General features: G+C 41.4%; 1 protein-coding gene and 1 long non-coding RNA gene across 8 annotated transcripts in view; one reads left to right on the top strand and one right to left on the bottom strand.

Moving 5' to 3' along the window:
* The window catches only part of LOC310753132, a 63,418-nt gene extending 59,592 nt beyond the window's left edge, over positions 1-3,826 (top strand). Inside the window, exon 3 of the long non-coding RNA XR_014543215.1 lies at positions 2,809-3,826. This is a non-coding gene — a long non-coding RNA (uncharacterized lncRNA). The remainder of the gene's footprint in view (positions 1-2,808) is intronic.
* KDM4C (lysine demethylase 4C) overlaps positions 1-25,647 on the bottom strand; it is a gene marked incomplete at its 5' end in the record, with an annotated part of 182,636 nt that overhangs the window by 14,978 nt on the left and 142,011 nt on the right. For 6 of the 7 annotated variants that reach the window (XM_083592980.1, XM_083592976.1, XM_083592981.1 and 3 more), the window contains 2 exons: positions 8,384-8,554; positions 15,005-15,190. In XM_083592980.1, coding sequence (XP_083449106.1) covers positions 8,384-8,554; positions 15,005-15,190 — 357 coding nt within the window. Of the gene's footprint in view, positions 1-8,383; positions 8,555-13,710; positions 13,822-15,004; positions 15,191-25,647 lie in introns of those variants that run through there. The other variant, XM_083592982.1, reaches the window with a different exon arrangement.

Below are 25,647 nucleotides of genomic sequence, written 5' to 3'. Positions count from 1 at the left end.
GCTATTAAAACTAATGGAAAGAAGAACTCTGAAAATTGGTTGCAAGCATCTCAAAAGCCTCTTTGACCATATTTAGCTTGGGAGAACTGTACATGCATGACTGTATGTGCTAGTTCAAACTGTTTGAGTGAAAGAGCCTGGTTTCTGAAATGTGTAATTGTCAGAATTCTGCAGGGATCTAAGATGGAGCCTTGTTTTCCAATCTACTGTGGGACCCCAAACAGATTCACCAGCCCTCTTCATTGCCCACCCCCAAAGCTTTGTCTTCTTTGATAAAAGCACAACAAAAAGTACTCCTCCCACAATGAAACTCAGAGGCTTCCCCCCCCCCAACCGCCTTCCCCCACTTTCCAACTATTGTGCTCTATCTCTATATATCTGCAGTGGTCGAACGGAATCTGTTCTGGAAGTCTGTTCAACTTCCAAAACGTTCGGGAACCAAGGTGCGGCTTCCGATTGGCTGCAGGAGTTTCCTGCAGCCAATTGGAAGCCGTGGAAGCCACAGACATTCAGGTTCCAAAGAACGTTCGCAAACCGGAACACTCATAGAATCATAGAATCATAGAATCATAGAGTTGGAAGAGACCACAAGGGCCATCGGGTCCAACCCCCTGCCAAGCAGGAAACACCATCAGAGCACTCCTGACATATGGTTGTCAAGCCTCTGCTTAAAGACCTCCAAAGAAGGAGACTCCACCACACTCCTTCTGGATTTGCAGGGTTCGGGAGCCACAACGTTCAACTCACAAAGGCGTTCAGGATCCAAGGTATGACTGTACGTATATGCACAATAATGTTGGAGCAATGAGAAAACATTTAGTCCATCAAGAATGTTTAAACTGCCCCTAATGAGAGCCTGAGAAGCAACAATAATTCTGTGGGATATTTTATTCTTATAAAAAGAGCAGACTGCATCCTTTTCTTTGAGCTGATGGAAGCAAAATGGAATTAGGTGTTGTAGTGTTAGATGGAACCTAATGAAACCTATACAAACCCTGCTCTCACAATGCACTTCATCGCATTCACAGTTGGGTAACACGTGCTTTAATTTTGCAAATACTTCCCTTATCAGGTTATCCATGGATTGGGGGGGGGGAATGGATTGGGGGTGGGTAGTGAAGGCTGCCACTCGGATGAGAGCATCATGTGGATGCGACAAAAAAAGGGGGAGGTGGGTAAGACTGAAGCAGCTTCAAATCCACTTTAAACTCTTGTGTGGATGAGCTCAAAAACTGGAAGCAGACAGAGAGCTGAGTTTCTCTCTGGAAGAATCTGAGGGTACTAGTTGCACTTCGGGGTGTTTGTGGAGTATTAAGCGGTGAATCTCTACCTATGCTCACCCGATATAACTGTAAAGAAATGCAAATGTTACAGAATGCCACAAGCCTCCTGCAGCTTCCTTCTAAAGGAAGCTGAATCTTGGAAGTACATAATAGGAATGATATACAGCACAGCCTAATCAGCAGATTACACAAGTTAACCTCTCTTAATAATTGCTGGCATGTTTCTGTTGGCATGACATCAATCGTTGCTGAAGGGAAAGCCGCTGCATAACGTTATGAGATAGAAAATGCCATTCTAAAATCATGTTTCCTTACCAGTTCAAATGCAGGATCGGTAACTTATTTATTTATTTTAAAGAGAACGAATAAAGTAAACACTGCAAGTAACAAAGCTACTTGATACACACCCTTCCCTATTGTTCTAATGTGGGTTTTCCTGGCTGGATCTAGACACATCAAATAAAGTGTTTCAAGAAAACACGCCTTAAACCTCCAAGTGGGAAATCACATTGGCGGAAGACGTAACTCCACAGCACCATCTGGTGTCACAGTGTTATAACGCATATAACATGCTTTTTCTTTACTAAAGTAGCTGAGTCTCCAGTCTTCTGACAGCTGAAGCATACTTGGTTTCTGAATTAAATTTTGAGGCATGCCTCACTCTTGTATCGGAAAAGTTTACCTTTCATGCCAGGCCAGAAGGACAGTGGATTATGCAGAGACTCAGTGGATAGCTCCCTCTGTGTGTTGGTACACTGGAATCACAAGGGTCCTTGTTTCATTAATTTATTTTTAGTAGCACACTGACGGGATGCGGGTGGCGCTGTGGGTTAAACCACAGAGCCTAGGACTTGCCGATCAGATGGTCAGCGGTTCGAATCCACGCAAAGGGGTGAGCTCCCGTTGCTCGGTCCCTGCTCCTGCCAACCTAGCAGTTCGAAAGCACGTCAAAGTGCAAGTAGATAAATAGGGACCGCTCCGGTGGGAAGGTAAACGGCATTTCCGTGCACTGCTCTGGTTCGCCAGAAGCGGCTTTGTCATGCTGGCCACATGACCCGGAAGCTGTACGCTGGCTCCCTCAGCCAATAAAGCGAGATGAGCGCCGCAACCCCAGAGTCGGCCATGACTGGACCTAATAGTCAGGGGTCCCTTTACTGGAGTCTAAACTAGGGTCCCCTAGCACACTGACAGCTCTTTTGTGGGACACTAATTGGCTATAACGTACAGCCATTGGGCGCTCATGCACATGTTCAGTTATGGAAATCTGTGGCTAAGACATCCATGTGGGTGGAAGAACTCTTATTTTTAAATAGCATTCCATTTGTCATGTTATTATGCTGACGTTTTTGTTCAAATGCATGATCACGAAAATGTGCCCAATTCCATTACAAAGGAAGCCAAAGATGGTAATTTGATGTTTTGTGAAATTTAGGTGTATTTGGAAATGCAGAAGTAGTCTTTAGAAAATTTCTGTGATGTACTTTTGCTGTCACATTTCTAAATGGCTCTCTTCCTTTTTTCATAGCTGGAGATGAATTTGAAGCACAGACTGATGGGGCTTAATCGTCACCATTCTCATCTCAGTGAAGGCTCTCTCGGGTCCTCTGTTTGAAAGGATGCAGTTACATTAGTGTCAGCATAATTCTGTTAAGGGCTCCGTGTATCAATGTTGGCTTTTTAAAAAAAAAATGAGGAAAAATCCTCAAATTTCTATTCATGTTTGTCTCTTTCGGGTGAGGAAACATCCATTTTGGAAAAGGCTGGTAGACCAATAATAATAATAATCTGTAAATTGTGTCACATTTACTTGGATTGACAGCCTGAGTCATGTAGTAATATGTCTTTTATTACTGTTTTTGACTGCTGTGACTTGCAGGCTGAGTTTAACTGCACAGTGCTATATACCCCACAGAATACACATATTTGGGCATTTTTAATACTGAACAGAACAAGAACACATGGGCATTTGGAATATCCTCTGAGAGTCTTGAAAATGCAGCACAGTCCAAAGACTGAGATACATTTCAGCATTGGTGTTTTATAAACTGAAATGGAATATCTTCTTTTCTTTCTCTCTGATGGCTTTAGACTCCAGTTCTATAAACATGTATGTTTCTAACATACATGTGGCTCAAGGGTCCTGAGAAATCTGGATACAAACCGTACCTTGACTATGAATGCAATGGAGTGTCCATGGCCAGGCCACTAGCTCCCAACCGCAATTTTCTCACTAACGGTTTAGACTCCAGTTCTAAACACACTTAAATGACCAACAATGTAGATCAGTGAACAGTGCTACAGTGTGGACTTTGGAAACTGGGACTCAAATGTCACTTTTGACTATGAAAGCACTGTGGTTGGTATCAACCCAAAGTCATTTTCTCAATATGAGTTAAAATAAGGGTCATGATATAAACCAGAGTTTCCCAAACTTGGGTCTCCAGCTGTTTTTGGACTACAGTTCCCATTATCCCTGGCTGCTGGTCCTGCTAGCCAAGGATGATGGGAGTTGTAGTCCAAAAACAGCTGGAGACCCAAGTTCGGGAAACTAGGGTTGCCATACGCCCGGAATTTCCCAGACATATCTGGAATATTTCACTTTTTGTAATATGGCAACACAACTATTATTAGCTTCCTGAATATTTATTTGGTGCTTATATGCTAAATACACAAAGCAGCCCCCTGTGGGGGAAAATAGGTATTTTCTGTGAACCTCAGGGTGGCTCCTATCTCCAGAATTCATGATCCATTGCTGGTCCTTACAGAATGCTGCCAGGACCTGTGTTCAGTCCTAGCATGGGGCGGGGGGAGAGTTTCTGGAGGAAGTGGGTCAGGCAGCATTCTGAAGCAGGCAACCAGAGCAGATGACTGGCAAGCAGGGGCAGTATTTACTCAGAGATTATGAGTTAGGACTAAAAAGCCAAAGCTGTCAGAGACATGTCCTAGGGAAGAGACTACATGTTGCAACAGGCATTGAGTTCAAACTGATCCCCTTTATAGCTACTGGGCCTACCTCTCCTAGGACCTTTCCTTTTGATGGACAATGGAGATTCTTAAAGTAGCAGCCCTCAAGTTCGACACTCCTTGATATTTCATTATTTCTGGCTCTTGGAATAGGGGGTATTGGTTCCATGGGGTGGGGGAGGGATCTGGTTCAGGAGATGCAATCTCTGGGAGTCCAGGTTGGGGGACCCATATTCAGATGGCTCCAGGCTGCTCAACTCAGGCTGTGTCAGGGCTGGTGCTATTGGCACAGCTGACCCCTCTCTCTGTGTAATGACATACATGTGAGGACAGACTACAGGATAACGTTATTGCTACATGCTTCTCTTCCAAAAATATTAGGGAGTAATGTTCAGAACTGTATGTACAGAATTTAGGATCTAATCTACAAGGACAAACTATTCTGGTCTTAGATATAGTGGCTGAGAACTAAAGGAATTCACACACACAATCCACATCTGATTTATTTATTTTTTTGGTCAAGTTTCTTCCTCTGCAGGGATGACTAGAAAACCACCAAAATGCTCTTCATACTTCCTCAAGTTAAAAATAACTTGAGTAAGCTGGAGACGCATTCATTTTCATTGATTTGAATAGGTATGCTTAACATAGTTGGACTGTTGGATTTGGTAAACATTGCTGTAAATTTCAAAACATGCAGTAGAAACAAAGACAGTGTCTTCCCTGACCTGTATGAACCAAGGAACTGAAAATCTGGGGGGGAAGGCTGCAATTTCCCCCAAACCCCTTCTTTCTCCTTGCAAGCAATCTTACCAAAGGCTGTACAGACACGAAATGGTGGCTTGTCTCCCATAAATGCAATTGTGAACCGAACGGAAATTGTGCAGTGGCTTGAACACGTAAAGCAGAAAGCTTTTGCTATCTTTGTGAGCTAGCTGAACAGGGAAACAGATTAGAGAAATAGCTTCTTCAATAGGCAGCAACATTGCCGCCGCACAAAATTTGATGAATAAGTCCTCCCAGTGGCACTAACACCTGATATGCACATTGCACGGATTAGGAAGGCAGGGTTTTTTGGGGGGAGGAATCCTTCCTGTTACTGATGCTACAGGTATATTATCTAATGAAAACACACAAAGATTTCTCTACGGAATCTGAAAGTTCTTTGGCATTTGCTTCAAACAATTATATGTTGTTCCTCTACTATCTGAGAAGCACTGAGGCATATCCAGGCCTGATTACATTTCCTCTTAGCACCAAATCAAACCACCCCACTTGGGTGGTAAGCAGTTTTCCTCTCTCCCACAGCTCAAGCTTTGATGCAGGTGGAAAGAAAACGGTGGCTTCCACTAAGGAACACAGCCTCATATATCTCAGTGTTCCTTAAATCAAGGCATCCCCAATCATTAATGATGCTTTTTATAACATTCCAAACAAAGAAGTAGCTTTTCAAAGGGCCGTAGCAGGAATTTAGCTGCACGGCTTCCTTTATCACCAGTGAGAGGTGAACAGCTAAATCCATCACACACTGCTTTGAAACTGCCCCACTTTGAGTGTTATACTTCCAAAAAAGGTATAAGACCTTTTTATAAGTAAGGACTTAGCAAGGAAAACAGTATAATCTCTGCTAATAATGTTTGAAGGACAGCTTTCCTTCCTGAAATCAAAGTAAGACAACAGCAGAGATCAGCATGCATACCTACAGGCGAGCGAAGATGGACATTTGTGATAGCAGGCTTGCAGCATACTGACCTAGCCTGAAGATCGTAACACCTTGGCCAACTTCATTGTGCTCTATCCAGCAACACTACAGGGAACAAAATGTGTTGTGATTCTCCCTGCCCACAGCATAGAATCATAGTATCATAGAGCTGGAAGGGAACCTGAGGATCATCTAGTCCAACCCCCTGCAATAGAGGAATATTCAGCTGTCCCTTATGGGGATTGAACCTGCAACTTTGGCATTGTCAGCACCGTGCTCTAACCAACTGAGCTATCCAGCTCCAGCTATCCATGTTCTATGCTTTATATTTGCAATTCGCAAAGGAAAATACATGACCAATGCTTTTTTTTTTAATCCCATAGTACTATCTGTCTGCCAAATTAGTGGAGCCAAACTAACACTTTCATTCTTTGTTGCGTCTCATCAATCTTCCTGCCTCCAATAGTTAATTCTCTTTATAGTTCTTCAATGTCAATAGCACTCATTTTTCCTACAGTTGTTATCTACAAACTGAACGCCACATGTGAAGTTCTTTGCTGTCAATCCCACCATGTGAGCACAATTCTGCAGCCTTTTTCATTTATTAGGTAGGCACTAGACTCACAACTCAAATCCCGAGTTGACCATATAAAACCTGTGTGATCCTTATTCCTTGTAGTTGAAGCTCATAGGCCTCTTATACAAGAATGTGTACAAACATCTGACAGAAGTTCCTGTTTCTCTAGAAGATACCTATTTAAATGCAGTAGGAGAGATTCCCCGGATAATATGTCACATGGACATAGAGATTAGCAAAACAGGACAGAGAGGTAGACATCTTTACTGGCTAGTCTTCTAACACCTCATGAAGACTTCACAAGCAAACCAAAATGTGGGCCTGAAATCACAGCAGATATTTGAAAAAAGCATTGTTTAAATACAAATCCATCCAAAAGACCCCAACTGTCAGATAATGTACAAGATTCAAGATGATGACTCATCAATCATGGATATCACAAAAACAACGGTCCAAAATCACATACTCTGCACTGGCTAAAGAGTTCAACAGTTGGCTCTCAGGACTGTTATACCTTAGGAGTTTGAAGTCCATACTTTAATAATAATAATAATAATAATAATAATAATAATAATAATAATAATAATAATTGTTTGTTTGTTTATACCCCGCCCATCTGGCTGGGTTTCCCCAGCCACTCTGGGAGGCTTCCAACGAAAGATTAAAATACAGTAATCCATCAAATATTAAAAGCTTCCCTAAACAGGGCTGCCTTCAGGTGTCTTCTAAAAGTCTGGTGGTTGTTTATTTCTTTGACATCTGGTGGGAGGGCATTCCACAAGGCGGGTGCCACTACCGAGAAGGCTTCCTGCTTGGTTCCCTGTAACTTCACTTCTCGCAGTGAGGGAACCACCAGAAGGCCCTCAGCGCTGAACCTCAGTGTTCGGGCTGAACAATGGGGGTAGAGACGCCCCTTCAGGTATACTGGGCCAAGGCCGTTTAGGGCTTTGAAGTTCAGGACCAACACTTTGAATTGTGCCCAGAAACCCTTTCAGTATTTTTAAACATCTAAAACCGGATGCTGAGCCAGCTTTGCAACTTTTTTTTCTTTTCCGAAGCACAAGGGACAGAAAGGGAGAGGGCCTGCCTGAGGAATAAATGTATTGCTGCCATATCCTGGCAACGTCTGACTGATGTAATGGAGCCTGAAGAATTTTGACAGGAGGCCAGACATCAGCCCAAGATGCAGCACTCCCAGGATGAGAAAAGTGCAAAGGGACTAACCACAATACCAGAGTGCATGCAAGTTGTGTTACATGCAAGGCAAGACAGAATCACCCTGAATCTACTGCACCATATAAGAACATGAAGCACTGATTAATTGCTATAATAAAATGTTGGTTTAAACATGCACTGAAATGCATGTTGTGAAATGTTGCAAACAATGCCATTTCCCTTCGGATTTAGTATCATTAGGCAATGGAATCTTACAAACACATCCAAGATGTAAACAAGTCATCATACTAGATTCATGAGAACCATTCTGCCTATTACATATTTGAACATGGGCTTTTTCTCAATTCATCAAGGAATTTTGTAATATTATCTCTCAGAGACACATTACAATATGTGGAATTCCCACTCTAATATCTTTTATTAAAAACATACTTCTTATTTAATTAAAAGACTTTGGAAGATTAGTTTTGATTCATTTGACGAAATGGTGGATACTAATTAGAACAAACAAGGTTGGGAAGCCCCTGAGAAAGTAATAATTCTCTGCAGCAAGAAATAGCAAACACAAGCAGAATATTAAGTTAATTATCCCTGTTGAAAGGTCAGAAGAAATTGTTCAATTTTCCTTATTTAACTTTCAAAAATAAAAATAAAAATCAGTTTCTTAAAATAAATACTTACCACAATGTCTTCAGGGAAGGTGTCCCGGCTGAAGGAACCGTCATCAAACATGACTTCGTAGAAAACTTGAGATGTAACTTCTTTTACTCTGCAGCTATAGTACCGTGTGTTCCTGTGTTTCGCTATGACAGTTTGGCCGGCTGAGACCGTTTTCTCGAAGGCTTTGGTTTTCTAGAAAGCAAAAATTAAGCACACATAGTTATATCAGCCACAAAATTTGTCTCACTCGTTTCAATCCACTGGGTCCTGTACATCTAAGGATTCTTTGTGTCTGATGACCAGGATTCATGAAAGACCTGTGCTCAGAGATCTGAACTGATTGCTGATTTGCTATCAGACCAAGTTTGAGGTATTACTATTGATATATAAATCCCTTTAAAAATTGAGACCAGCTTACAACTACGAGATCACCTTACCCTACATGTGACCACATGACCACTTCAATTGGCACTGCTGTAAGGTAAAGGTAAAGGGACCCCTGACTGTTAGGTCCAGTCGTGGCCGACTAGGGGGTTGTGGCGCTCATCTCGCTTTATTGGCCGATGGAGCCGGCGTACAGCTTCCGGGTCATGTGGCCAGCATGACTAAGCCACTTCTGGCGAACCAGAGCAGTGCACGGAAACGCCGTTTACCTTCCCGCCGGAGCGGTACCTATTTATCTACTTGCACTTTGACGTGCTTTCGAACTGCTAGGTTGGCAGGAGCAGGGACCGAGCAACGGGAGCTCACCCCTTTGAGGCGATTCGAACCGCCGACCTTTTGATCGGCAAGTCCTAGGCTCTGTAATTTAACCCACAGCACCACCCGCGTCCCTTTGGCACTGCTGTAGGTGCCACATAATACCCGTTCCACATTTATGAAATCGTTCAGTATGGCAGCACTTACAACTTTGGAACTCCCTGCCTAATGAGATCAAGAACCTTCACTGTACTCTTTTTGGTGCCTGCTAAAAACATTTCTGTTTAGACAAGCCTACCCAGGTGCTTAGAAAGTTGAGGTAATATTCATCTCTTTTAGTATTTTAACTTTTTGATACAGTGGTACCTCGGGTTACATACGCTTCAGGATAAGAACAGAAATCGGGCTCCAGCAGCGCGGCAGCAGCAGGAGGCCGCATTAGCTAAAGTGGTGCTTCAGGTTAAGAACAGTTTCAGGTTAAGAACGGACCTCCAGAACGAATTAAGTACTTAACCCGAGGTACCACTGTACTTTAAAGTAGGGTTGCAATTTTTTCTTGATTTTACTGTTTTATCTTTTCTAAACTGCTTTGAGGGTTGTTGTTTTTTAACAATCAAGCGATGTATAAATTTTATGAAATAAACAGATGAATGAAGGCCTTCTTTGCCACAGCCACAACTGTCAGAAAGCAACTGTTTAGAAACATCTCCCTTAGCCCAAGCCGCTTGCTTCTAGAGTCAAGAACTTGCACAGAAAACGTGATGCATTGTAGGTGAGCTTTTAACTGAAATTGATAAAATATAATTTGTCTTGTTTCAAGTGTTTTATTGAGGGCTAGTAAACAGACCATCAATTTATCAGGTCTCATATGAAATGTACATGGGGTGAGAGAGAGTTGTGGCTTTGCTGTTCCATCTTGCTTGTTTTTCACTCTCTTCCCACTTCCTAATAATCTGCAGCTGCTTCCAGGTCTGTGCAGAGGTTGCAGCGACTTCTGAAGCCTGGGCCGGCAGTCTTGTTAGAATAAAGTTATAAACTCAAACAAAAAAAGCAGCTGGTCCCTGGCTTAGCCCCACCGTGGCCCAGGGCAAATGTGCCCACCTTCCCCCCACCCCTCTGCATGGGCCTGGCTGCTTCCTTTCTCTTGCCAAATCCCAGCTACCACTCCACTGCTTTCCTCCACATCTACCTAGCATCCATTCCATCTGGCTGTCAATGCCACCTTCATGGCTGAAAGGAGACAATACAGCATTGACAACGCAAGAGGCTTTGCTTGGCGAGTCCTTCTTACCAGTCACACATTCAGCAATGCCTCTTGCATTCCCTAAAGAGCTCCTGAGAACAGTATTGCCGACACCTTTACCACCAACACTAAATAGAGAAATGGTTGCAGCTGCAGCAGCATCCTATTGAAGTGACAGACTGTCAAAATGCTATAGTCATTCTGCTTAAGGTGTCTCTGAAAGCCACATACAACTCCAAAGATCTTTTGACTGATGCTAAAATCCTATGCGCAGATATACATTTGTTTGCTTGCAGAACTGGAGATGAAAATCATGGCTTACAGCGGTCCTGAGGATGCATGCAGGTACCTGCTTTGCCTGCAGTTTCAGAAGCATGGAATCATTAGCATGTGTCACACTGCCACACAGGCTTCTGCAATCGCCACTTGCAATCAAAATGAGTGTATCAGCTTCCAGTAGATAAAGCGTAGATTAAAGAAAGCTCGCATCTATTACAAAAATGTCCAAGGGTTCATCACATTTTCAAACCAGTTGCTACATTTGGGTAGGGCCTTATGATATATATATGGTGAGAAACAACGGCTTTAGGATTGCTTCATTCTCCGTTGCTCTGGGGCACAGGGTAGCAGTGTGACAGGCCAAGGAGATCTCTGTCTCATGCATTCTCATGAGCCACTGGTTTCCATCACCCAGCAGGCTGCTAATCGGTGCATGGAATGTCTGAGAAAGGAAATAAATGGAGAGAGCGTCTTCCCTCTCTCTCTGCTGCTTGCACTGCAGCACTTATAACCTATTGAAAGGTAAGACGAAGGAGAGGGGATGTGTTTCAGGTAACTACAAATCAACCCACTCACCAATCTGTACCACACACTGCATGTAGCACATTTCACTTTGTGTACAGTGGTACCTCAGGTTACATACGCTTCAGGTTACAGACTCCGCTAACCCAGAAATAGTGCTTCAGGTTAAGAACTTTGTTTCAGGATAAGAACAGAAATCGTGTTCTGGCGGCGCGGCAGCAGCAGGAGGCGCCATTAGCTAAAGTGGTGCTTCAGGTTAAGAAGAGTTTCAGCTTAAGTACAGACCTCCGGAACGAATTAAGTACTTAACCTGAGGTACCACTGTATATGCCAACATTAATAAAGCCTATGGCTATAGCCAGGTAATAAAATGTAGAGAAAACAGGAAATGTTCAAATGTATAACTGATTTAGAGAGGAAGATGTTTCAAAATTAGAAATCTACTTAGCTGGAAAAAAAAATGTGACATATGCAGACTGATTACCTGCCCTTTATTACCTAATGATTGTAACCTTTGAGAGCAGCAAACTATTCAATACATTCAGAGAACTAAATTGTGAGTACCTACAAGATGAATATATCAAAATACTTTGAAACACCTCAGTAAACGTTTTGGATTAAACCATGTCTCATTGCTTTAACACTGCAATACATAGTGGATTTGATTTTTAAAAGATGGGCCTTTATCAATATTCCATTGTTGATTGTGGAATTATGGTTGTATATATAGGTGTGTCCTTGAAGAAATTCATATTACCTACACCTTGCCCTGTACTACTTAAATGCAAAGACCCCATTCTCTTCCTGCCAGCATGAAACCATGGTAGCTAGGCATTGTATCTGCAGTGGTTAACCAGGGGTTACACCTAACCAGGTTTGGAACCAGAATGGCTCTTGCTGTACGGGTGAAAAATGGAGCAAGCAGTCCAAGAAGAGTCCAGGGCCCCTGATGTCCACAGATCCCGAGTTCCCCTCTCACTTCTCAGCCCTGTGCATTGAAAGGGGTAAGTTATAATGAACTATATTATTAGGAAATAAGAGCAGAAGTGGTGCAGAATTAACCAGTGGTCAGTAGCACTTGTAGCCAGGGCATCCTTGGGCAGCTGCTAGGGCCTCAACACATATGTAGATACTCTGCCCTGCCCCACCCCATCTTGGCATTCTCAGTAGCCCCAGTCAACTGGTTCTAGCCACCATTACATTTCCACAATGTCCCTAGCATAGCATTGCTCTGTGACATGGTATGAAATTAAAACTAAAGCTAGACCCAGCTGCCCACTGCTGTTTGGAACACTACCACCACCAGGTAAGCCTGACAAGGCCCAATGGTGAAGGAGAGGGACTCCCAAAGGACGCTTTGCCAAGGGACTCCTCAAACCTGAATCTAATATGTTTCAATGTTGAATGTGTAAGTTTATGTCTAGAGTCCACGGATAAAACAAACACCGTCAGATGTACTGCTGGGTAAGTGTTTAATGGTTCTTGTATTTGTATAAAACCTAATAAAAATGTGTGTGTGTTTTTAATAACCTAAATCTAGAACTTCTCATGGGTGAAATGTTCACTTACTCCAATTCATCGTGAATATAATTTGATTGTTTTGGTATGAGCCACTCCCGATGCTGAGCTGCCTTCAGCCTCACTGCAGCTTTTGCAAACCTGGTGCCCTCCCACTGTGCTGGCTGGAAGCTGTAGTCCAGAACAGCTGAAAGGCACCAGATTAGTAACTGTCCCTTCTATATATCTGCCTGCACACTTGACTCTTGGTGAGTCATTTAAGGATTTGTGGATCTGCTCCCATTTTTCCTGGACCTATGTTTGCCCTACATTTCACCTGGAAAGTCTGTGCTGCCCTACCTCTGGTGGCAACAGTTGCTGTGTGCAGTCCTCTGCTGGTGGATTGTGTTTGGGTTTTTTTGTTTTTTAAAAAAATGCAATTAAAAGTTCAAAAAACAGTAATTTACCCCAACGTGGAGAGTGCGTTAAGAGTTTTCGATTTCCCATTCCTGGAAAAATGTATCTCACAGAAAGTGTTATTGATAAACATGTTCCAAAAAAAGATTTTCTACCACAGAAGCCTAAGAATTTATAGATGCAAAGAATGCAATTTTTGATCAGAGGGACAGCTGTTATGCAAAGAACTGAATTAGATTAGATAAACATCTGTGGCATTTTCTGGATTACTGTGCAGGCTGCGGTTTGGACAGCACGATTTCTTTTGTGTAACATGAGCGATGAATGAACTAAGGTAGTCATATAAAAATATGAGCCACAGCAAATCACAATGAAGAAGAAAGGTAATCTTGGACTTATGTGTGGAAATGAAATACTATGAATAAGTATTATAAAGTTTTATCTTGCCTCCTATGTATGAGGACAGAAAGCTAACCTTTTCTGTTATTTTTATAGTGATTATATAGGTCCTGGAAGACCTATGATAAATAACACATGTTATGGCACTTCAGCCCTTGGAAAGAAGGTCAACTTCACAGTCCTTAGAAAAACTGGCTTTGAAATAGTTCCCTTTTGACATGATAAAGTCTCGTCAAACCCACTGACTTTTATCCCTTGCTGCTGAAACATGTGGGAACAAGTAACAATGGCAGGCATGGCACTAAACCTACTGCAAATCGCTATGAGACTCTGAGTAGAAAGGTGAAGGACACTGGGACACAGGTGGTGTTTTCACCACTCCTTCCTTGTTGAAGGTCATGGCCTCAGAAGAGACAGAAGTACAGAGCAAGTGAATGACTGGCTACACAGAAGGTGTCATCAGGAAGTCTGTGATTTGTATATATCAGGCATGTCCAACTCCCAAGAGCCTGCAATCTACTCCCACTATTAAAAAATGGCAGTTATCTACCCACTGGATTGACCAAAGTTTTTGAGTTTTTTGGGGGGAGGATTGTTCAGAGTTGTTGAGCTTTTTTGGGGGGGGGCTCCATCAGGATCATGCAATCGACCAGGGACGCCCCACGGTTGACAAGTAGATCGCAATCGACCGGTTGGACATGCCTGGTATATATGAAATGATCAATGGGGGGGGGCTGCAGAGTTCTGGTCTGTGCCCAGTCTTGTTTAACTTCTTTATAAATGACTTGGCAGAAAGTGGGGGGGAGGGTGCTCATCAAATCTGCAGATGACACCAAACTGGGTGGGGTAGCTAATACCTGCAAACACAGAAACCAGATTAAAAAATAATTTTGACAGGATGGAGAATGGGGCGCTAACAACATGAATTTCAACAGAGATAAATGTGAAGTTCTGCATTTAGGCAGGAAGAATCAGATGAGACTACAGTATGGGAGAGGCTTGACTTGATGGCAGTACATGTAAAAAGGAATCTAGGGGGTTTAGCAGACCACAAGCTATGAATGTGGTTCTACACTGTATGTAGTGTCCAGATCACAAGGAGAAATGGTAGAATCCTACAGCTTAATTTTATCCTACCTCAGAGCAAGACTGCATCCATCAGTTTAAAGTGATATAGTGTGGATTTAATTTGAGCCAAGCCTTTCTCATACTCAGGACTTGCTTTGAATGCCAGAGCTCAGCTCCGGATAATGAGATAATGAAACAATGAAGAGAGTTTCTCAAACTACATGCATTTGCTTAGAACCAAGCAAAAAGCCCTGACTTGTCTGGGCTTAGTATTTAAAAGAGTAACTCTCCTTCTATGAAATTAATTTACCACTGCACACAACTATCATTCATTGCCTTTCAAACCCAGTCCATACATTCTTGGCATTTTTTCATTGTTCCGTGACAGCCAGGAACTAGCAAGCTTTTTAACCTGGTTCAGCCTAGTAGCAGTGTTCTTGTTTTTGAAAACAAAGAAACAACAACATGGAATAAAATGGGGGGAAATAATACGGGAATTAAATTATGCAAATCCTTACCACATTTTGACTGATTTTGTGCCTGAAACATGTGATATAGACAACATAAGGCCAGTCATCTGGTTCCATCAGCACTCCTGCGGCATGAGCACATGTAACATGGAAAGAAGCTGGGCAACGACCGTAGGAACACTGGATGCAGGCGCCAGATATTTTCTTAATTCTTTGTCTGCAGAAGATACATTTCTGTAGGCACAAAAGGAGAATTTCCAATTAACTTCATTTTAGCTGCCAAGCAGGTACTTCTGTTTAATCAGCTATGCCTAAATTCACACATCTGTGTTCTTAAGACTGCACACATCTCTCACACGCATTTTCGGATGCCTTTCCAAAGGAAGTTAAGCTTGGATGTGCTCTAAGACGTCATGTATATTGAATCAGCTGTGTGAATTAGTATACAGTTAAATGCTTATGTTCAGTGGCAATTTTATCTATGTAGACTGAACTCATCAGAAAGAGAGATGAGACAATAATGTAGCAGTGGGGCCTGGTTTTTTAATTAACATTTTCAAATTAGTGCTTACATTGTAAATATTGCTATTGATACCATTTTTAAAAAACAACAACAACAACTGTATGTAAACCATCTTATGAGGGCAGTGTGTTTTATCTCCCCCCACTAAATGTAAGTAAACATAAATAGGATTGCACTGTTATTCTGGCACTTAGAAGACAGCAAGGTAGATACAAGGTGGATATGTTTCGGGTACGTATTCTGTCCTAAACTTTGAGGACAAAAGACATGGAGCTGATATCTCAAAACAAATGGGTAGAAGGTTAGTTATATGGTAGAAGGCACCCCCAACCCCCAACCTTTGCCACGATGCTGATTGGTTAAAGGCCAGTGGCATAACTGTGGCACCACCGGCTTGGAACGGGGCAAGCCTCACCCACAATCCAGTTGGGGAAGAGTTTCAGGGGCCGAGCACAACATGGACCCTCTGTTAGCAGGATCCAACTTCTCAAGATAATCTATACTGTAAAGCCCCTGTTAGTATTTCACACCTCCGATGATGCAGATGAGATTGGTGTAAATCACATGCCTGTCTGGGAAGAGTGTGGGAACAGAAGACAGCCTTATCTCTTCCGAGTATGTACTTATTGTACTGTACTTTTGCTTTTACTTGTGACCTGTTCTCTCAGAGCTGGAGAGAGAGAAGACACTATGCTTCCTTTGTCTGTACATAGTGTGTAAATAAATAAGTAGACTAGCTCTACGATGTCTCCCGCCTCTTGCTGTGTTATGCTAGAAGATTAGCGTGCATATATCATTTGATACATGTCACTATATGCCTTTTCCAGAGCTGTGTATACCGGAAGACGCTTGGAGTTCGGGGGCTGAAGGGGTACCTCAGGGCATTTCCCAACAGCTCCAAGTGGTCTGCTAACAGGGTAACTCAAGAAATTCGAATTGTGTTTGGAAACAAACTGGGAGTCGGTTATGGTCTTTACTCATTGGCAAAATTTATTTCAGATGGCAGATTCCAGTTAGCAGCCTGGCCATCACATTCTGAACCAGTTGCTATTTCAGAAGCAACCCCACATATAACATGCCACTATATTCTAACCCGGGTGTCAGGGTCAGCCACGTGAGGCAACTGTCTCAAGCAGCAGGGTCCCTGGGGGCAGCAGATCCCTATGTTACTCTTTCTCCCCTGCCTTGTTCCTAAATTCAATCTTCACTCGCCCTGTCCTCCCTGGTGGGAAGGAGGTGTGTCCAGTTTTGGGGTTCTCTGATGCCAAAATGTCTTGGACAGGTCATGGCAGATGTTATCAGGGAATGGATCACTCTGGAAAGATTGTTTTTGGAGAAGAGACTGCAGACTTGTGCACCAATCACACTGTTCTGAACCACGGACTCCACTTCAGTATCCATGTAGTGCCAGGTCTAATAACACCCGCAAGCTGCAAACCTATTTCTTAAGGACTGCAATCCCAACCAGAACAAACTAAATACCACCACTTTCATCATTGTCAACTGAACCATCTACTGGAAGTAACTCTGTCTTGTCTTAATTAAGTTTCAAATCAATTGCGTTTCAACTTATTATCCTCATTTTTGGGCTCCCCAGTAGAAAAGGAAAAATAGACCAAGCAACAAACAAATCTACCAATTTACTAATTATCTTTTCTAACATTATGGAATGAGGGAGGTTGAGGGATTTTGCAAAACTGTAAATGCAGAAATTGCATTTGTTTTGCCATACTGCCACAGAAAAAAAATGAAATGTAATAGCATTCTGTAATTATATACTTAAATTAAACCTATTTAAACCATTCTTAGGGGAAATGCAGTTAGCATGTCAAATTGATATGGATTTACATTTGATTCTATAAACTTTACATTTCCTGTTTGACACAAAAGGCAAAATGTTTCTTACTACAATGTATTCTTGCTGACTTCATACGCCTTTGAAAGCTGCAGTATCTCTGTAGCCTGCTGTTACTTTAAAAGGTAAGTGAATTTCTTCATGTCAGAGAATTAAAATACAGCATCCAATATGTTATATTATTTAATGTTTTCTAGATTATTTATTCACAGCAAACAATCACTCACCAGAATTCCTTAAAATAAATTACTACCAATTAAAGGTAGGCCCCACTGTCCCCTTAGCCCAGGAATAGAGAACCTGTAGCCCACCAGGTGTTGTAGGACTCCAATTCCCATCAGCCCCAGCAAGCATAGCCAATGATCAGGAATGATGAGAGTTGTAGTCTAACTACATATGGAGGGTTGCAGGTTCCCCATCCCTGCCTTAATCACAGTCATCATATATTTATCCAGGGCTTTTTTTAGCTGAAACTCTCCAAAACTCAGTTACAGCACCTCTTAGGTGGGTGCCATAGCATTATAAGAGAACGAACAAGGGATGCGTTCATGATGAGTTACAGCACTTCTTTTTCTAGAAAAACATCACTGCATTTATATCCTGCCTTTTTCCCTGAGAGGGGCTCAATGCAGCTTACAAATTAAATAAGAAAAGCTAAAAACATTTTTTAAATCATTAAAAAACGGTTAAACATCAATAGAATTAAAAACTTTTAAGATCCAGTAAAAAGCTACACAAAATTACAATAAAAAGAGCACAGCACCGGCCCTTTCATTAAAAGCAGTCAGTTCCCAAAGTCTGTTGGAATAAGTCCTCACTTCTTTATTAAATAATTTGCTATTTTCTTTTTTAATAGGATCTACAAGTTGCACCTGACCTGCAGAGAGGCCCATGAGTAGAGAAACACTTTCTGCTGTGGTTGTTACATGACTGAAGTCATGACATGTTGGTTGTGTTCCTTTGCGTATCCTTTTATCCATTGGTTTACTCAAATCAGCACCCACAAGGCAGTGGCTCATGCTCTCGTCCAGTATAACTGCTTCCTAGTAACCAGGTTAGGTGTGTAAGTAGCCACTTCCTCCCACCAGAGTATTTCAACATAAATGTATTCATTTCTCTTCTTTTCTTTTCTTTTCTTTTCTTTTCTTTTCTTTTTTGCTTAAAACTTTTAATATGAAAATTCACTGGTGTACAAAAATACTATAATGTGACAAAATGTTCAAAATACTGGACTCAACTCTCCTGTTACGTGGCTGTAGAAAAACAAAAGCCAAAAGCCAAACTTGGTTAAGAAGCGGTGAAATGTGCATACTTCACACGCCACTGTCTACTCAGACCAAAAGGCATCTCCAGCTGGCCTCCCTGGGTTGCAGGCTACTCTTGATGATGCACTAGAACAAACAAGTCCAATAAAAAGAGGACAATGTACTTAAATTTAAAGATGGTCACTATTCCAATGCATGGCACAAATCCTCTTGCTCGTCCTACTACATCTTTCTTCTCCGGCCAGTGCTGACCTTGCATGTACGAGCCTTGGTCATCAACAGCGTTATTGTCACCCTTTGTCAAGAACTTGATGTCTCCGTTTTGTTTTTCATGAATTTTCAAAACCCAATGCGCTCTTGGGATTCCCCTTCTTTCAATCCTAAAGACCATGATTTCGCCCACTCCAATTGGCTCCTCAATGCGATTGGTTAAGAATAGAAGACCTCCTTTGTGATATGCAGGCTTCATACTGCACTAAGCATGGCCACGATGAGGCTTTCACTGCCCGTTGGATGGTAGCATAAATGTATTCTGAACTCACAGGAACAGGTTGACAGTGTTAGAATTTCTGCTCCATGATTGCAGTCATGAGATTTTTGTCTATCACATGACAGTGTATGTTTTGACTCCACAAGGTGGGAAGTGACGGAGACAGGATGCTTGTGTTACTGTGTTCTGTGAAGTGGGACTATTGTCCTTTGTTCTCTCTCTTTGCTATCTGATGCTAGAGAGAGACAGAGCCATATTGCAATGCTCCATGTGTGTTTATATGTAAATAAAGCAGATTAGCCAAAATGCTGAGTTGCTGAGGACTATTACGCAAGCTGCAAAGACTCTGCGGATCCCTAAGTGTGCTGATGTCTGTTGGCATTGGTCGGTGTAATGTTCGGGTTGAAGAAAGCTTTTGAAGCTCCCAAACGATCAACCAGGAGGGAGAGAACATGCCAGTCGGGCATGTGTCTCTGCCAGGGTCCTACTCAAGTGTAAGACGAGCTCCTGACAGACAGGTGATCTTTCAAGCGGTAGCAAAAGGATGCCAGAATTTGCAAACCAAAGCAATGCTGCTAATTTACGTAATGATTACAGTGAACTTATATAAACAAATTGAAATAGCCTCTTTCAAACGAATTATTATTAAAAATATGACCCTACTGTGCAAGAGGCTTTTAAGAATTAAATATGGCACCTATTGTTTTCTAAGGCATTAATGTGGATAAGTGAAGGTTTTAAAAATGCAATTGTGATTATCCATAGTCTTCTTTCCTAAACTCACTATGTTGCCTGGGCAATCTCTTTACCAGAAAAACAAAACTCTCTCCTCCAAAGTTTCTTCCTACTTCCAGAGTTGTTCAAAGTATTATGAGGCAAACATATGTCAGACCCTCCAAGTGTCCCTATTTTCTAGGGACTGCCCCAGATTTACAGAATCTGTCTCGGTTTCTGATTTGATTCCAGAATATCCCACTTTTCCTTAGGACATCCCTATTTTCATCAGAGAAATGTTGAAGGGTATGGAGTTATATGAACCCCAACCCCCAAGCCAAGGAGATAAGTAACTGAACTATCTTTAGAAGACATCTGAAGGAAGTCCTTTACAGGGAAGTTTTAAAATGTTTAATGTTTTATTATGTTTTTATATATGCTGAAAGTCGCCCACCATGACAGGGGCAACCCAATCAGCTGGAAAGTGTATAAATAATAAAATTATTATTATTATTATATTATGATGATGATGGAATAGAACATCCCTATTTTCATTGGAGAAATGTTGGAGGGTATGGCATGTGACAAGCAGCCACACCAGCTTTCTCTGTATACCATGGAAAGAGAAGGATCACAATAGCATAGTTTTAATAGTGTGGGGATATGGAATTTTTATACTATTAAGCTGAAAACTCCCCCCTTGAGATGCTACCATGGACCTTCTACCAGCTGCAATTTTCATTGAATAGAACCAGCAACTGGCATGAAAAAATAATATTCTGGACAGCAATCTAATGTGAGGAAGCACGAAGCAGGTCCACTCATGCATGCTATGATGAGTTCTGGATCGATAGTCAGGTGGCCCAGTGATATGAAAATGCATAGCAAACACCCCCAAAAGTAGCAAGATAATTATGATTCCTATCTATCCATCCCATTTCTGATATGTTCCTTCAAATATATAAAATTTACTCAGGGCCACAAACGTGTCTGTGTAGAAGTGAGCCTATTTAGAAGGGACGGAGATCCTGCATGCAGTTCTGAACTGTTTCCCAGGAAGTTTCTTTATGGAATTCAGTTTCATCTCTGTATTTAACATACATGTGTATACATACACAACATTAACTATTTAATAGCAGACAGCATTTTAAAACAGATTTACTGAGATGCAGCTCTGAAAGGATTAAGTTCTGTGCAATATCCTACAAGCAATTTACTTTGCTGAGGAAAAATGCAAAGAATTCCTTTATCACAAACTGGGTGCCTGCATCTCTTAACCAATAAACCTTCCATCCTTCTGAGACTAGCTAGCTTGCCTGCTGATATCAATAAGCTAAAAGATAAATATTTTCTTTTCCCCTACAAACCTCAAAAGAGATAATTTAAATTAAAAACACACACACTCCTCCCCACCAAGAGAGATGGAAAGAGTCTTGAGACAGCCAGTCACATTTAAGACTTGCATGTTCAAATATTTAGAAACAGGAATCTTGTCAAACTTAAGACAGGGAACTCTGACGGTGATACAAATATTCATATCAAAATTTCATCTACCTTGAGGCTGGCCTAGTGGCATTTCAACTATGTGCTTCAATGTGTCTTAAAGATCTGAAATAGGAACCGACCAGAGTCCCTATGCTCTGGGCAGCAGGAGGCCATGGCAAATTATATAGGTGAATGCTCTCTGCTGCTGGGTAGGAGAAGGTTAAATTTCTGAAGTACACGGGTAATGGCAGGGGACACTTCCATTTGTCTTATCTGCTGAAGTGGAACACATTGCAGATGTAAATATCTTATGAGTGATGTGGACAATGTGGTTTAGGAAGCCCGTGCCACTAGGCAGCATTTCTACATAATTCTCTAGTGAACCACAAAAAGTCACCCGTATGTTAGGCTTAAAGAAAGATGCCTTTATGAATTGCTAGAGGTGAATAATTCATGGATCATCAACTATTTTCACAAGAACAAGCCATAGTCCAGAAGGGGAGCCTGTCACATAGCAGCTTCCTTACTCCCCCGTGATGCTCCCTAGGGAGCAATCATAAATGGGCTTTGGTCGTCCTTTCATACCCAGTTCCCCCCTGCCCATGAAGAGAAGCTACTGCATTATTTGAAGTGAGCTTAATCTTCCAGTTCATAGGAGACCCCACATTCAGATAACCATGTTATCTCCGAATCTGATCATACTCTATGATCAAAACAGCAAGGAAGGGTGAAAAGTCTCACTGAGATCTAAATGTAAAGTCAAATAGTAATAATAAATATTACTGGATTACCTTCTAAAAAGGTATGTGGCAATGCTGTTTGGAATTTTAAAGTATGCAAGCCTCACTTCCTGATTTACTCATATTTCTCTCCAAACTCACACGTAAGAAGTCACATCTGAAGTGAATTTGCACTTGTACATGGACCATAAAGAAGGCTGATCGCTGAAGAATTGATGCTTTTGAATTATGGTGCTGGAGGAGACTCTTGAGAGTCCCATGGACTGCAAGAAGATCAAACCTATCCATTCTTAAGGAAATCAGCCCTGAGTGCTCATGGAAGGACAGATCCTGAAGCTGAGACTCCAATACTTTGGCTACCTCATGATAAGAGAAGACTCCCTGGAAAAGACCCTGATGCTGGGAAAGATAGAGGGCACAAGGAGAAGGGGACAACAGAGGACAAGATGGTTGGACAGTGTTCTCGAAGCTACCAGCATGAGTTTGACCAAACTGCAGGAGGCAATGGAAGACAGGAGTGACTGGCGTGCTCTGGTCCATGAGGTCACGAAGAGTTGAACACGACTAAACGACTAAACAACAACATAGTTAACCCGACAGTATTCATCTCCTCTATTAGTCTCCCTTCTGGGGCCTACAGCAACCAAAGAAATGAATGGAATCCCTTGCAGCCATATACCTAATCTGTCTTCACATTACCCTATTGGAGAACAACTGTGTTTATGAACCTAACAATCCATAGTAATTAAGAATCTTAGTATTATTTAGATCATAGCTCAACGTTTTTGTTTTTATTTTTTAAAAAACTCCAAGATAGCTGGGAAACAAGCATATAATGATTTTTGTTATCTGTGCAGCATCTTGTCTTTTGGAGAGTATATGGGATGTTAAGAGAGGGGTAGTACTTCTGACAGGGGACACATCATGCTCCTTCTGGCATAGTTTGTCCACCCTTCATCCTCATCTTGCACTCAGCTCTCACCTGTGGCTGCTAGAAGCTGTCAGCATGCAACAGCGGCCGTACCTCAGGAACAGCTTCAACGGGCTGCTAAAACCAGGTGAGGGTAGCCGATGGGTCTCAAACCCTCATTGAGTTAGGGCTAATCTGGCTTCTGTTTTCTTACAACTTAGCTAGGGCTGCCATATGTCCGGGTTTTCCCCAGACATATCTGGGATTCGTCTGTCAGAAATAGCGTCCAGGAGGAATTTCCGAAAATCACTAAATGTCTGGGGAAACCTAGACGTATAGCAAGCCAAGTGTTGATTTTTTGGTGAATTTCCTTAAAAATTGCTCAAAAACCTCAACACAAAAACAAAACTCAACAACCTTTGTGTCCGGATTTTCACTTTTTTGAAATATGGATCAATGGTGGAGGAAAAGGCAGTTAAGAGGCAGGACCAAGGAAATGTAGAGGACATGTCTACTGCAGTAACATACTGGTGCACAATCGCCTCAAGTAAAGATTCGAATAGTTCCATGACTATACTTGTAAGATATGTATTCACATAGACGTGGGTACAGACACATGAACAGATCTGGTAAAAGTTCTGAGGTTACCATGGAAGCAATATTCTTATTTTTATATATTTTAAAATACAGTTTGCTTGCTATGGACTTCTAGCATGAGCTCACTGACAGCTTGGGGAGTAGACAGATGAGGCATGGAAAATATTCTGAATTTGTTCATTTATCTTATTGAGACACGGGAAGAAGCAACAAATGGCCTGTATTTATAAAGGGGTGGGGAATAGGATGGGAAAACAAAGAATTTGAGCAGAAGAAAATTAGTTTTTAAATAATAGCTGTTATAGTTATTTTGAATATTTAGTCTACTACATAAATTGCAGTTGATTTTATAGTGCATTCCTGTACATGTCCACTGAGTTCCAAGGGCCTTACTAACAGGTGTGTATAAAATTAAATCTTTACTCACATCATGTAATATGAAAAACTACCAGTAGCTTTTGCTTTGGTTTTGTTACTTTTGATATCTTGTTATTTCAACGTCGCTTTTATATGGAGGTGATGGGTACATAGGATCCATTAATTAATTCAGATGGTTTATTGAAATTAGAAGGCCTCAAATAACCAGGATAGTGAAATTCTTGAATGATCTCCTGGCAGTATCATCACACAAACAACCTCATTGATTGTCACTGGATGATTATTATTATTATTAACTTATTTTTAAAAAACAGGATGGAAAGTTTTAATGCAGTTAATGGAAATTTGGGAACAGACTCCACAACTGGAAATGGCATACTGGACAGAATTGATTGGTTACATTCTAAAAAGGTTTCTGTTGGACGGCTTGATAGAAGACATTTATTGCAGATCACAAAATGTAGTGATGAAACAGAAACATTCTACAGATTAATACTGGCTAGTGACATTGGTGTCTTTTCCATTTTCCTGAAGCAATATGACATGGGTTATTTGCTTCAGCTATCTGTTTTTTATTGAACTGTTTCTTATCCCATATATCTTGTACATATCTTACATCCATCATGTTTTTGCTCTTAGATTTTAGGATGCAGTATCCTAGTTGACCAGACTGTGTTCTTTCAATAAAGAGGAGGAGGAAGAAGTCGAAAAATAATAGCAGTAGTAATTATTATAATGACTTTTTCTTGTTCTTCCAAAGGAGCCCAGGGCAGCTGGAAGGGGCTAATTACAACTTAGGCTTAGAAAAATGGTTGCCACCAGTTTCACCTAAAAAGGAAATCAAGAGGAAATCCTCAAGATTCCTGCTCAGTTGACACCTCTATGGAACACTGAAGGAAGACTTTAGATAAGACTAGTAATATTTCTTAAGGGGTTTCTCACATCCCTAAATTTGCTTCAATGTGAGGAGATAACTGACCTTTCGGTCCTCTGAATTTTGCAATATATAATAAAATATTGGATGTAAGTATAAAAGTGGGCAAAATTATATGCATAATGATGTAAGCAGCACAGTAAAATAGTCTTCTAATTGCAAAGCTATGCCTTCCTTTTTGCAGGTTATATAAACAGATGTTGAAGTATCCTAGTTAACAGATATTCACTATCAGGTGAGGCTCTGTATGATAAAGTGAGACACCTGCAACTAACCAGAACTGAAAGTGTAACACATAGTGGCACAGTGTAAGGAACCACGTATGCTGTGTTTTTTTAGCTGTTTTAAGAACAGAAGCAGAAATGTCCAAACAATATAGCTAGTAGGGAGAAACAGAAGCCCTTTTCTTTGGAGAAGAAGTAGACTTAGAAGTTGAGTCTTATTTGGGGGGTTTATAAATTTTCCTCAGCACAAGAAGAAATAGATATTTGCAAGCAACGCTAAGCAAAGGCTACAAGCAACTTCAGAACCATTACGATCTTTCAGGATAGTCAATTAATTTATGCTTCTTGATATATTTTCCAGCCTGTTATTTAGTGTTCTTTCGCCACCCAGCAACCCGCTTCTTTTCTGGGTGTTATTTAATTGACAGATAGAAAATCCTATTCATGCTAATTCCCAGCCTTAATCATAGTTAAAAGGAGGTTTGCAGACCTGAAACCCTAATTCAAGGGTGATTATGCAGTGTGTGGACTGGTGGCGTTTCCCTGCTTTCGACGCCTCTCCACTCCCAAAGGCTT

Source organism: Podarcis filfolensis (assembly GCF_964270895.1).
Source record: "Podarcis filfolensis genome assembly, chromosome: 17".
In the NCBI taxonomy this organism is placed as follows: Eukaryota; Metazoa; Chordata; class Lepidosauria; order Squamata; family Lacertidae; genus Podarcis; species Podarcis filfolensis.
This window is presented reverse-complemented; position numbering and strand designations above follow the sequence as displayed.